Source organism: Vulpes vulpes, chromosome 14 (assembly GCF_048418805.1).
Source record: "Vulpes vulpes isolate BD-2025 chromosome 14, VulVul3, whole genome shotgun sequence".
In the NCBI taxonomy this organism is placed as follows: domain Eukaryota; kingdom Metazoa; phylum Chordata; class Mammalia; order Carnivora; family Canidae; genus Vulpes; species Vulpes vulpes.
Genome location: NC_132793.1, coordinates 55,610,799 through 55,624,386, shown reverse-complemented (window position 1 = coordinate 55,624,386; position 13,588 = coordinate 55,610,799). Strand labels below are relative to the sequence as shown.

At 35.1% G+C, this 13,588-nt stretch overlaps 1 protein-coding gene across 3 annotated transcripts in view; it reads right to left on the bottom strand.

Annotated features, from left to right (window-relative positions):
• The window catches only part of LOC112915455 (uncharacterized), a 112,203-nt gene extending 101,357 nt beyond the window's left edge, over nucleotides 1–10,846 (bottom strand). Inside the window, exon 1 of one of the 3 annotated variants that reach the window (XM_072736646.1) lies at nucleotides 10,719–10,846. In XM_072736646.1, the coding sequence (XP_072592747.1) occupies nucleotides 10,719–10,735 (17 nt within the window). In that variant the 5' untranslated portion in view covers nucleotides 10,736–10,846. Of the gene's footprint in view, nucleotides 1–5,052; nucleotides 5,166–10,718 lie in introns of those variants that run through there. The other 2 variants (XM_025992818.2, XM_072736647.1) reach the window with 2 other exon arrangements.
• Between the last annotated feature and the right edge of the window lie 2,742 nt (nucleotides 10,847–13,588).

Here is a 13,588-nt window from a genome sequence, read left to right as displayed (position 1 = left end):
CCTTTATTGTGAAACAAAGGGTTATTTTCCCTGTTGATGTTGTCTTAACTACTAAGAAGTATTGCAGAAGATATTTGGGGGAGATGCAGCCTCCTAACTTCCACAGTATCACCTCAATAGGCACCTGCCTGTGCTTACAGCTATGTCTGATTCAATTGCTTTCCTTTTAGAGGATTAAACTGTCTCCAAAGATGCAAAGAGAAATAGCTTCGCCCTGAAGCAATTGTTTTGAGTGTATTTAGGTAGACTATGCCTTGGATACCTCAGCAGAGCAGCTCAACTTTGATCTGTTTTACACATAACTTAAAAGAAATGGGGCTATTTTGTGGCCAGTTTTGGCAAAAATTTAAATTCTTCTTAACTCATCTCTGTCCTCAAAATCCCCTGTATCATAGTATGTGGTGATTTCAAATCGTTTTTCCTCCATAAACTCAAAATCTCATAACTTTCTGAAAATTCCTTTGTCCTTAGGCAACCTTTTTTATATAGAGCAATTGACACTCTTCTGGTGTCTTCCAATTATCCTTTCTATTCTTTCCCCCAATAGGCACAATTAAGTTCCTATGGCTGACTAAGCAAGCAATAATCCTTTCTTCTTAGAAGGCCAACGTGGGGGTTGGGTTGGGGAGAGGATTACAAACACATAATTAATATCTTTCTTTTTTTTTTTAATCCCTGTCTTACACACATTAGGTTTTCTAATTTAAAAAATGCTTCAAAAGCACTTGACTAAGTTATTGATTATTTCTCTCTGGTCCCATATAGTTTGAACAGCAAATTATAGGCAGTTCTTCTGTGTTAGGAGAGAGTACTGTGGGCTTTGACTCAGAAGTTCTGGGTTGTGGTCTGGCTTTGCTGCTTATTCAGGGAGGGTCATGCAATTTGTGAGGCTGAGTTTCCTTGGACTCTGAGACAGAAACGGTAACAATTTTCACCTTACAGAGTTGTCTTGAAGAAACAACTGAAAATGTGTGATAAATAGTTCCAGTCAACTGACATCTGTCATTCTTAACCTTACGTTGGAGTGTATATACCTATCTCCTAGACACACATTAAAACTGAACAGTGCCTGACATTGGGAGAATATCCATCACACCAGAGCTGTAAGTGAATGCTCAAAGCTGATCAAACCATCAACTCTTAGTGAGCTAGACTGTCTAAATGAAGTGTTCAAGATCATCCCATTTGAAATTCTCATTGTGCAGAGGAAAAACTGATGCCCAGAGAGTCCTTGCTTCCTTTATCACCTTAATAGTGGCAAATTGAGGACTAGAACCCAGGCTGTTAGGAATTAGGCTAACTCTCTCTTTGGGCCGATATATAAGATATAGATGCCCTGAGATTACTTCTGATCATGCAGAGCAAACTGTATAATCTTTCTGCTCTTAAGCTCAGAATGAGTGTGACAACTTTGAGTTAGGAAACTGAATGTACTGTTGAATGTTCAATATATACCTGCTATCCAGCACAGGGCCTGACACGGAATGGGCACCTAATAAATATGTATGACTAAATGAATTAAATGGACAACTCAATCTGCATCTAATTATGTTTTTAATAATGTACCCGATTGTTTTTCTAAATGTATTCATTCCTATTACTTTGTACTAATTTGTTGATTGTTAATAAAAGTCTGGTTTTAAACAAATACACTGCTGATTTTTCCCCCCACTAATTATCTCTCTTGCTCTCTATTTCCATAAGAGGTACTGAAGTCAATGGTAGTGCCTGGAATAATTGGTATAAGTCCCATGAGCAGTCTGGAGCAGGTGCTACAAATTCTAGTTTACTTAAATGGCAGCAAACATTTCCCCCCATTTGCCTGTTAAAAAGGGCATAGCTGCAGTTGACATGGCCTAAACTGACCCCGAGCAAAATGAGGAGTTGGAGGCTTCCTAGGCAAATCGCTGTATTCACTCCTTGGCCTCTCCTCCTTTTAGAAAGAGCCTAAGGAATTTACAGAGAGACAGTGTTTGCTTGGGACACCAGAAAACAGGGGCGTCAGAGTTCTAAAAGATTAAAGAATTTGGTATGTGGTACTCCAAAAAATTTCAGGGCAGTCACCACTGGAAAAATCAGAATATTGTTTGATTTCGTTATACATGGTTTAGAATTCTTATTTATTTATTTATTTATTTATTTATTTATTTATTTATTTATTGTTGGTTTAGAATTTTTAATTTTGCATAGACATTACCATCATTTCAAAAACTTCCCTACAATGATTTAATAATATTTGCTTATTGGGGCACCAGAGTGGCTCAGTTGAGTAAGCACCTGACTCTTGATTTCCACTCAGGTCATAATTTCAAGGTCACGAGATCAAGCCCTGCTTAAGATTCTCTCCCTCTCCCTGTGCCCCTTTCTCTGCTGCACACGTGCATGCTACTTCTCTCTCTCTCAAAAAAAAATGCATATTTCCTATCTCTAAAACACTTTGTCTTTTTTCCAACCTGCCCCTATCCCTGCCCCTCTTTGCACTCTCCATGATGATCTGGACACATGATCAGAGGAAGAAAAAGTTGACTGAAATTGTTTCCCAATACCAAGACTGCCAACATCTTTGTTTCATTTATATCATATACTATCAAATTTCTCTTATTTGGAAAATAAAATGGTCCCTAGGATGTTTTCCTGCAATTATTCCTCTTCTCTCATGTAGCGTCAACTTTTGTCTTTCGTTGCACCATTCTCACGTCAGAGTACAAACATTCCCTGACCCCTCCATCTACTGTCACACGCTGCTGTTCACCTTTACAGCAACATGTCTTGAAGGAGTTGTCTCTATAGTCTGACTCCCATGTATGTCCTCACATCATTTCCCAAACCTACTCCAAGCAGTCTGTTACCTGCCTAACCTGTGAAGAGCACTCTTGCCTTAGTCCCCAGTGACATCAATATCCAAAGCTAATAGTTCCTTCTCTTTTTTGCTCTTTTAGCAGAATTTGATGTAATTGATCATTCTATTCTTCTTGACTCTATTCCTTTGTTTAGACTCCACGGTGCCATGTCCCCCAGTCCTTGTCTTGCTCCGCTGGCCATTCTCTTTTAGATGCTTTTGAAGGATATTCCCTCAGTCTGGATCTAATCTTAGGTATATTTAGGATTCTCTTTGCTTCTTCATCACCTCTCTCCCTAGGAAATCTCAATCATTTTCATGGCTTTAAAATCACCTATAGGAGTAATTCTAAAGTTCATAATTACACACCTGACTTCTTCCCAAGTCCAGCAAATCCTGAATCTTCCCACCCTCTATTTAGCTCAAATCAGGCACTGATATCTCACCACCTTTGACTCTTCTCTTTAACTTACTTTCCTGCTCAAAACCATCAGCCAGTTTGCCCTACACTATTTCTAAATATCTTATCCTAACATATCCATTTATTTTCTTCTCCTTGCTACCACCCCAATCTAAACCTCCCTCCTTCTCTCCCTATATATGTGTATATCTATGTGTGTACACATGTATATCTATGTAGTTTAGATGTTATAGAAGAAGTTTTATATATATGATTTAAAAATCTAGACTATAATAGCTTTCTAATGGATTTTTTTCTATATTTACATCCTTTGATTAGTCATATAGCCAGCAGTTTTAAAATATATAAATTAAATCATGCCATCCTCCTGCTTAAAATTCTCTAATGCCTCTCATTGCACTTCAAAAAAAATTCTAAGTTTTTTTCTTTATACATAGGCATAAAATACAATTTTATTCACAAGTAAAATATATCATCACTAGACCTTGGGATGTACATTAAAGTATCCATTCCACTACAGGTTTCCTGGATTTATATTTTTCATAAATGTTTATTTTGTTCTGTGCAAAATTGGTAATAAAGCTTAGAAAAGTTACCATGATTGCTGTTATATATCAGCTAAATCCTATCCCAATTGAGACCTTTATATTGGATTTTATAGATCTTTTCTCTAACTGGGTTTTGACTCATTACTATAATTTACAGAAGAATGAGGAAAAATATAAATAAGAAATATCAACAATATCTTTCTACTGCAGAATTATATAGTGACACCATTATTCTGAGACAACAGTTAGATGGTAAGGATTTCTTTTTAAAAGTATTAGAAAATTTTACTGGTACTACTTTTCCAACAAATTATTTAAAAATTCTCTATTGTATTGCTAAGCTGAAGTGTTTTCTTTGGAACATTCAAAAGCAATGACCTATTACCAATAAGAAGAGAAAGAGTTATAAAAGGGTAGATAATGATCACTATTAAAATTCTAGAAGGAGATTGAATGTGATGTCAAGGATACTTCAAAAAAATGAAAGAAAGAGAGAAAGGAATTCAGAAGGTTAAATGCTTAACTTCCAAGGTAGCATACTGTTTCTCTTTAATGACTTTAATATCCATTGTCTCCAGTTTTCTGTAGAATTTGAAAGATATCTTAGTGTATTTCTTATGGCTTCATGTCCTTGATTTTAACACAAAGCCTATGTTCTCTGTCCTAAGTGTTGAAAGGAAATGTAAAACACATTATATAAAACATACTATGGAAAGTTCAAGGGGAAAAATATTCAAGGAAAAGAAAATTCTAAAATTTCCATTTGCTTTTGAGAGTGTACCAACGTGTCTTCTACTGGAATTCCTGATTTTGAATGGCATGGATTTTAAACTATATTATTTTGGCCTTTATTTTTAAAGAGTATATAAGGCATAGGAAGAATAATAATAATGGAAGAATGGAAGAATAATAATGGAAAAGAATAATAATGGCATTAATAGTAATGCCCATATATATCTCTGTAACTTCGCACTCAACTTCTATGGGGCTGCAAAATTGAAAGTTTACAAACTTGGTTGCTGGGTAGTAATTCTTAATGGATAGTTTGCTGGTGTCTTGAAACTAAACAGCTTTAGTTAAGACCATTTAATGCAGTCTCAGTACTGTTGCAAGTTGTTCTTTACATTTCCTTTCTCTGTGCTGTAAACATTGAAAAGCAAATCCATGTCTATATACATTTCTATACATTCGTATGGGTAAAATATTGGACTCCATTAGGTTAAAATTTTTAAATAGAAACATACAAATCTCACATTCAGTGAAACTGGCTTTTCCTTTCCCCAAGCACACAATAAGTCAGTTGTTGATGCTCACAGGTAGTGTTCGCGTTCTTGGTAATCTGTAAATTTTGAGTCCACTAGATATAAAAGAAATTCAGTATTAAAATTATTATCTTTAAACATAAGGTTTGCTGGAAGGCCATCACCTTATTTGACCCATAATCGATCAAACATAACTTAGAGGATGAGGGTGACGCTTGGAGAGCAAGAGGCACACCCTGTATAAGTCAATTTAGAATCTCTGCAGAAATGAAATGCAGATAGAAAAGAGCATTGCACAGTGTGGAATTTATTATTGTCAATATCACTATTATTAATATTTTAAAAACTGGATAAGGAAAAATTTCTATTAGTGAACCAAAAGGAAATTGAGCTCAGTCTTTAATAAAGTTTGATAAATTAACACCAGTAAAGGAAGGGAAGGATGAACTGAAAATGGAGATCCTGTATACTTCTGAAAGTGTCTGCCCTTTGTTCAAGGATAGATAGGTGTGAGATCACCTACCCAACTCCCTCGTAGCTCATCAGAGGAAACAGAGAGGCAGCAAATTGCCCAAGGAAATGTAGTGCTGAGACGCTGTCTCACTTCCTTTCCCACCATGGCAAGACTCTGAATATGAAGAATTTTTTTACTCAAGATTTTTGAAAGATGTTTGTTGCTTTATTGTGTTAAACATAGACGCTTTTCCTGCCATGCTTCAGGAACTATCCTCTGTCACTTTATTATAAAATGAAGAGAGTTCAATTTTAATTGGAAGACCCACAGAGGGAGGTTTAATGATTTGGTACTGTGTGCTATGGCTTCAAGGTCCTGAGCTGGACTTAATGTGAAAATGTACATATAATGTAAACCTCAAGGAGCAAACAGTGTAGCACAGGGATTCTCAAACTTGAGAGCAACTTGCTAAAAATGTAGATTTGGGGCTTCACTTTAGAGGTTGGGATTCTGAGGCAGAGCATGGGAACGCACATTTTTAGTAAGCACTCACTCTCCTACCCCCTTGGGACCATGAGATTCTGATTCAGAAACCCCATTGAAGCAGATACAACTGGATAAGTGGAACGGAACCTCATTCAGAAAATCTTTAATAATAGCCTTAAGATTTCAGAGTAAGGCAGTCCTGGGAAAACTTGAATTGAATTCAGTTTCACTTCATTCCACTTCATTTTCCTCCTTTCCTAATTTGTACACACTAAAGTTTAAAATGTTTATTGTTTTGGTTTAAGCACAGATGGTTTTTCTTTCTGTATCAGCAAGCTTCTAGGGAGAAAATTCCTTGAGAGATCACTTGTTATTTTTTACTCAGCGCCATGTAAAGGAGTGCTTCTAAACGCGTGTCCTAAATCAATCTTAGGTGTTAACTCTCCGATATCCTCCTTTCTTCTTGTGCTAACCAGAATTTGTGATAAAAATTCAGCAAGTCAGAAAGGCAGGCCAGGGCCACTAGTATTAAGATGTCACATTGTATTTCTCATGTTCACTTTTCACTTTGCAGAGTTAAAGGGCTCCCATATTTTGGGTCTGACTTTGTCCGTAAAAGCCAAAATGGTTGGCAGGTACCTGGGGGGCATTACAGTGTAGTGGAAGTCTTCAGAAGGAGGGTACTTGATAGGGTAAATGAGGTACCCAGCCTTTGATCTTCCTTTTTATGATGGTGCATCCATCAGCGCATTTTGTTAGAACTCCAGTATTTGTTGGCCATGGCTCTTCATGAAGCGCTTCTGGTGAGACTGTTACCCTCCTCTGAACCAGACTTCCAGCTGCTCCACAGTCAATCTGGCTTGAGCCAACAGAGCTTTAATGGAAATTAAATTTTGGGGCCCAACAAAGGTAGATAGAACATCGTAGTGTATAGAGCCGTAGATTATCTGGTCTCCTGAGAAATCATTAGAGATGTGGGCTGAAGTGTAGGGCAAAGAACTCGTCTGTCTTATACTTTGATGTGTTCCTATTCCAAATATGCAGAAAAACACAGTAGTTAGGAAGCATTTTAGTTTGAATGAATGAGTAAAACCTGCTCTATCGTTCCCTGACTTCAATCATTTGTATACTGCCTTCATGATTCCTACTGTTCCCATCAAATATCCGTGCTGCTATTTGCTTAATAGTTTCTTGATTCATTAAAATTGCACTTTAGCTTCATGTTGTTTGAGGTTTGTGAAATTCTGGATTGTAGCTAATGCACATTAAAACAAAAACAATAACTAATAAAAAGAAAGTGTCTTTATATTGTACTGCCCCAAATCGCTTTGTATACCAGCAGAGGGGTATGTGTCTCTTACTTGAGAATATACAGTCATACTCTGTGTGCTATTATCATGACATTATTAGACTAGAAATCTATTTTGTGTTTTGCTTTGCTTCACTTCCTTTTTTGGCTTTGGAATGATTATTAGAGTACAAGTTTTGCTAATCCCGTGTGCAGAATGATACATGAATTAAATTATCACCATATGAAGAGGAATCACCCTATTCAAATACAATTAGAACCCTAGCTGCTCTAAATGTTTTTCAATTGCCAGCTCTAAGAAGTCTGTAATTACGGTTTTCCCCTACTTTGACCTTGACCAGCACAGGGACTTTGAGAATCTATCTTGAGAATCCCATTTCTGTTCTCTCAGTCCTAAGTGAGAATTCACTTTACTCCTCTTCCACTAATTATGCTGTCTGCAACTAGGTGAGAGATGACAACGTTATGGCAACATTTATATATTTCAAATAATAGAAAGTTTACTAAACAGGTGTAATTCTGTTAGACGAAGAAAGAGGAAAAATAAAGCACATACATACACTGAAATATGTCACGAGATACCTTGAAAAAATTGGCCAAGAATAGATACAAAAGGATAATTGAATAGATATCAGGGACTACTTTTTTCCTGCTCAAGACTTTCCCTACCTATTAATTAAATGAAGAATGCCTTTGAGTTTTCTAAAGAGGAATGCTGTCTCCTTTTTCACTTATTGAAGTGGAGCCACACTACTTCACTAGGTTACAGAAGAGCTATGCTTCTCTGAAGACTTAATAATTGCTGAAATACCAACTCTTGATGGGTTTAAATAACATCCTCTTAATTTTGAAGCTTTCAGCCTTAAACTTCAGTTTGAGGTGGTGTTTGACTATACCGCGTCTTGATCTTCAGTCTTGATCTTCACGCAGAAACCTCTATGTGTAATTTCCCCCAAACATGAAATCCCTTCTGATTTCAATGAGATGATTCTTTCAATGAGATGTCTTATCCCTCAGGGGCAGATTTTATCAGTTCTGCTGACAACAGAGTTTTTGATAGCTCAAAACAGAAAACGTGTAACATCTTCATTCCTTTTCAGCATAGAACCAAGAAAAACCAATATATAACCACAGTGCTAAACTCTAAAGAGGGAGAAAAAGCTGAAGTCAATATTTAAACACTCAAAATATTTCTTCCTACCTCCAAGCAAACCTGTGCTTTGCTCATAATAGCCTAAAAAATGGCCATAGGTTAATTTTTGCTTCTTCTAGCCATTCAGAAGGAAGTAATGAATGTATTCTTTCAAATGTTTCAGTGGAAATGTTATCATCAGCTGCTGTTTATTACAAGCCAACTTTTTATTTTTATTCTGGTACTTTGGGCATTTTTATTTGTATTTTATTGGGCATTTTTAAGCCTCATCACTGGTTTAGATCTCGTAATTCAAGATCACTTGAATTACCTTAAAATTACTTGTGTTACTTCTGAAAAAAATAATTTGGTGAGAATATTAATGTAAACAAGATATAAGGATTATGAAGAGGCTTCAATCAAAACATTTAGAGACATCGTCAATAATTTCAGAATCACCATTTTAAAAAATTTTCTATGCTCATTTTACTAATTCACTAAAGTAAATAAATTTTCATAGTTGAATCCAGTCTAATGCATGTTTTTGAAAGCAACAAAAAGGCATTTATTTTAAATGTCTTATGCTTAATGTTTTCTGCTGACGTTTCCTTTACATAGCTTGAGCTACCGACTATGCTGTGTAGTTTGTCCACTGTCATAAAGAGGTGTGGAAATTGCAGTCTAGCCAATGATGAGGGAATGAGAAATTATGATTAGAATTAATCTGCCAGGTTAATTTAATCACTTTATGATTAGGTTTATATTGGGCAGATAATCAGTGCTAACTTTCCACCCCATCCCTCAACTTCACTGAGCTCTGGGCAGTCTCATGAGATAAGAATAGGATATTGGTACATTTTGTGTAATGAGCGTGTATCTTCACAAGTCAGCACATTCAGAATTTTCATTCTGCTTTTTGCAAAAATAATCAAGAACCAGTCTATGAAAGAGCCATAACTGAGAGAGCTGAGAATTTGACTATCGCAGTTAAATTCCTGGTGTGTCAATTTAAAGACCTTTTTGAAAACCTGGTTATGGAATTATTTTTTCCCCCAAAGACTCCAAGGCTATTTTCTAAGCATCGTGATTGTAATTTCATCACATGGTGACTACAGATATCTTTGAGAAGTTAAATGACTACATATATAATTTTTTAAAAAAGTGAATTGCTAGCAACTGAGAATATATCTGGGAAGACAAAAAGTAGAAAATGGAGATTTATTTTTCAGTTTACTTTCCAAATGAAGGGCTTTAGTATACTTATTCAACACTGTGGTAATATGACACTAGAAAAAAATAATGTCTAAATGCTGGGATAAGAAAAGGAGGTTAAAAACCATTTAGTATTTAAGTTCTAAGTGAGACTGAGGAAGATAAATTTTTGTAAATTTATATTCCATTAAAATCTTAGAACATATCATTTAAAGATCAGCCAATGGTGAAACTGCAAATACATTATTTAGCAAACTTTGATTTGGGATTATTTATACAAAAGATATTAACCAGAATATTTTGCCTATGAAGGTGGTCTAAATCTCAGATTAACTCCAGCTGTTTATAGAAAAAAATATTATTCCTTAATGTCTTCAGATCACAATGTTTTGGGTGATCAATATATTTAAAAAAATTAAATGTAAACTTCTATGTAGGTAAAATTAAGTATAAAGTTAAGGAAGAAAAATTCTACTAAATCAGATGAGAAAATCATTTTGGTGATTAGTAAATTTAATGCTGCAATAGAAACAAAGCAGAATTATAGAAATTCAAAACAAGGGCTATTGCTTTGAAATGAAACTGACCTTCCATGAATTCAGAATGAATTTCAATTATGCTTAGAAGCCTAGCTTGTCAGTTGCATTTTCCTTGCTTTCCAAATGCACAATTTGTTTCAAATAACCAAATTAGGATATGGATGGTAGCTATTCAAATGTGCATATGATGTCTTTCTTAGCATAAATAAAAGGGGCCTAAATACACTGACTATTTAGAATTTTTTTTTTCCCATCCCTCCTTTTTCTGTGTCCATCTTATTTGGTAACACAACAAGTTACAAACAGCTGTTGGATTTTTTGTGACTGGAAACAAATGTGTTGTTAAATTGTCTTCATATATAATAATCAAATAATTTTCCCTTTGCTATCATCCTCTGCTAAGCAACGAATCTGGGACAGCAAGGATTAAAATAGAGGATATTTCATTCAAAACAGCAAAAGAAAAAAATAAAAGGAAAAAAAGGAGAAAGTTAAAAGAACATATAATCAACTCACCTGGGTAAAGCCTTCATAATTCCTCAACTCTGAAGGAGACATAGATAAAACACAAAGATGTATTTTGAAAAGCAAGAAAAGGAAGTAAGGATTTGAGTACTTCCTCTTGTTCTTCTTGGGATTTATCTGGGCTGTCTAAATCCAAAATCTGATTAGCATACCTAATCTTATGCAGTGTCAGGAATGATCTACCATCCTGTAATCAGTCTATTATTATCTGTCTTAACCATTCCTAAGTCTGTTTGTTTTCAAATATACTGTTAGTGAACAATGATGTACTGTGTGTTTTTGTGGCTTAGGAGTTTGGATAGGGGTATGATGTTCATGCGGTGTACATGGAGTGGAAGAAACCCCTCCAATAAAGGAAAATTTAAATGATCTAGTTTGGCTCTTGACACTGGTGGGACTAACTATAAGGTAATTCATTTATCTTTGTGAGATACAGGGGCAGAAACTGTGGTGTACGGTATGGGGTGTTTAGTGTGGCAGAAGCTGTAGATTTTTAGTTGGGAAGATTTAAATTTGAGTCACATTTCCATATCATATGTTGATTTTGAGGGTCATCAGACTTCTCTTAGAAGTGCTCGTTTGTAAAACTGGGATAAATAATATTGGCCCTGATTAAGAATTTTTAAAATCCTATGAAATACGTAAATGAAAAAATTTAGAAGTACAGTTTAGAATCTTTAAATAAATGAGACATTTCTATTAAAGTAGCAGCAAATGATATTGCTCATAATTATTTAGGTGATTCTTATTAATGCCTAATAAAAATTTAAAGATTTTCTGTGGCTTTTTGCAAACACATATATTAATGCTATATGTGTAAGAGGCTGGACAAAAGGGAAGTGATCAGAGTTGAAACTGCAGATTGCTATGCTAAGGAAATTGGACTTGATCTTTTGTCCAAATGGGAGTCTTTTTCAAGAATTCAGCAAGAGCTCTTTGGTTGCACTGTGAAGAATGAATTGGGAGTGAAACCTGAAGTAAGGAGACCAATTTAAGAACCTGATGTAGATACCAAATGAGTAGCTTGAGTTTGGATGGTGGCAATGGACAGAAATACAAGAAGTATTAAGATTCAATTAGTATTAAGTAGGAAAGAGAAGATATTGAGACTCAAGAAGTATTAAGAACTAAAAGTGATAGGATTTGGAGATTGTTTGGCTACAGGGTGGGGTAGGGTAAGGAATAAAGTAGAAATAAAAATAATAAAACCCAAAGTTTCATACTGGAAATTGCAGGATAATTAAAATAGGGAAATAGCAGAAATGTACTTGGGATAAAAGACAATTTAATTGTACACATGTGGTGTTTGGGAGGCAATGAGATGTCCAAGGAGGTTATGTCTAATAGATAGTTGGAGATAGAAATCTGATAATTAAGTAGTGAAGGTCTTACAGAAATGTCTAGAGTAACAAGAATATAATAATGCATCATTATTAAGAAAATTCTACAAGATAGCTCTGGTAAGTGGAAAGATGAAAAGATTTGGAGTGAAATACTTGTGTTCAAATTTTGGCTCTCCTCTTTATTCATAATGTGATTTTAAGAAAGTTAACTCCTCTTAGCCAACTGTAAAATGGGGATATTGATATTGACATTCATTTCATAGGGGTTTAAGGATAACATGAAATAACTGTCAACATTTTATATATAAAATCCTATATAAATATTAATGTTATGAGAATAAGCTAACCAAAGAGTTCCAGCTCCTTAGGAGTTTGTTATAAATAGGGATCCATATGTAGTTCTGAGCAATATGCTGGGAGAGAAGAGAAAGGCAACAAATAATTTTTACAAAAGTCAGAAATCTGGATTTGAATTAAACTTACAGCTTATTAGTGTTAATTTAGATATATTGAACAAAGGGAATATACATACCCTCCTCATGGTGTAAAATAAAACCATGCATTTTATGTGATTATCTTAACAGAACAATGATAAATCATTAAAAATAGGATTTATCATATAGAATATTATGATTTATCATCATAATAAAATGAAAAATGTTTATTATTCATGAGGATGTTTGAGATGGCTGGGAACCAAAGAAAAAGATCAGTATGACAAACCCAGTAATAAGTGTAAAATAAGAGTATTTTTCTGAAATAATCATTATTCGACACCTATATAGCCATGAAAACTTTGAGGCCCACACTGATACGTATTTTCGTTTCATCCTTGACAGTGCCTCCCAGAACACACAAGGGTTCCTCTGGCTTACCACTCATGGCTACATTACCAGTGAAGACCTCACTACAATGCAGAGCAGATGATGGTCAGTACCAAGGCAGCCTCTGAGGTTTGAATTTGTGCATGTCATTGGGGCATCTCATTTGGAGTTCCAAATTCTCCAAACTGGCATTAGAATACTCAAGCTTGTTTCATAAACACAAATAAATCCAGCAAAAAGAGCAAAAATAACTCTTAGCAGCAAAGCCGTTGGATAAATGGCATTTTAAATTGTTTTTAGCGCCACTGATAGAGATGACTTCAGCTCACTGCCATCTGAAAGCAGTATAAATATTTATAAGGTACTCTACTGAGGTGTTCAAAACATCACACTGTTCCAATAGACTACAATTTCAGGGTAGAGTAAAATGGACAGGATAAAAAGTAAAAAAAAAAAAACCAAAAAACAAAAACCCAACCTTCAGACAACATCATTTGTCCATTTATGCTGTTCTAAAATGGATACGAGTACTGTTTTTTCAATTTCTGCTTCTGGGTGGTACTTTCACATCACTTAAAATGAAACCACCTCACAAGTTAAGTGGTTTGAATGTTCTTAATCCATCAGGGGTGAGACAAAGAGTCTGGTATAGTTTCCATGAGCCTAGGACTGGAAAGCCAGGGCACTTTTTTGT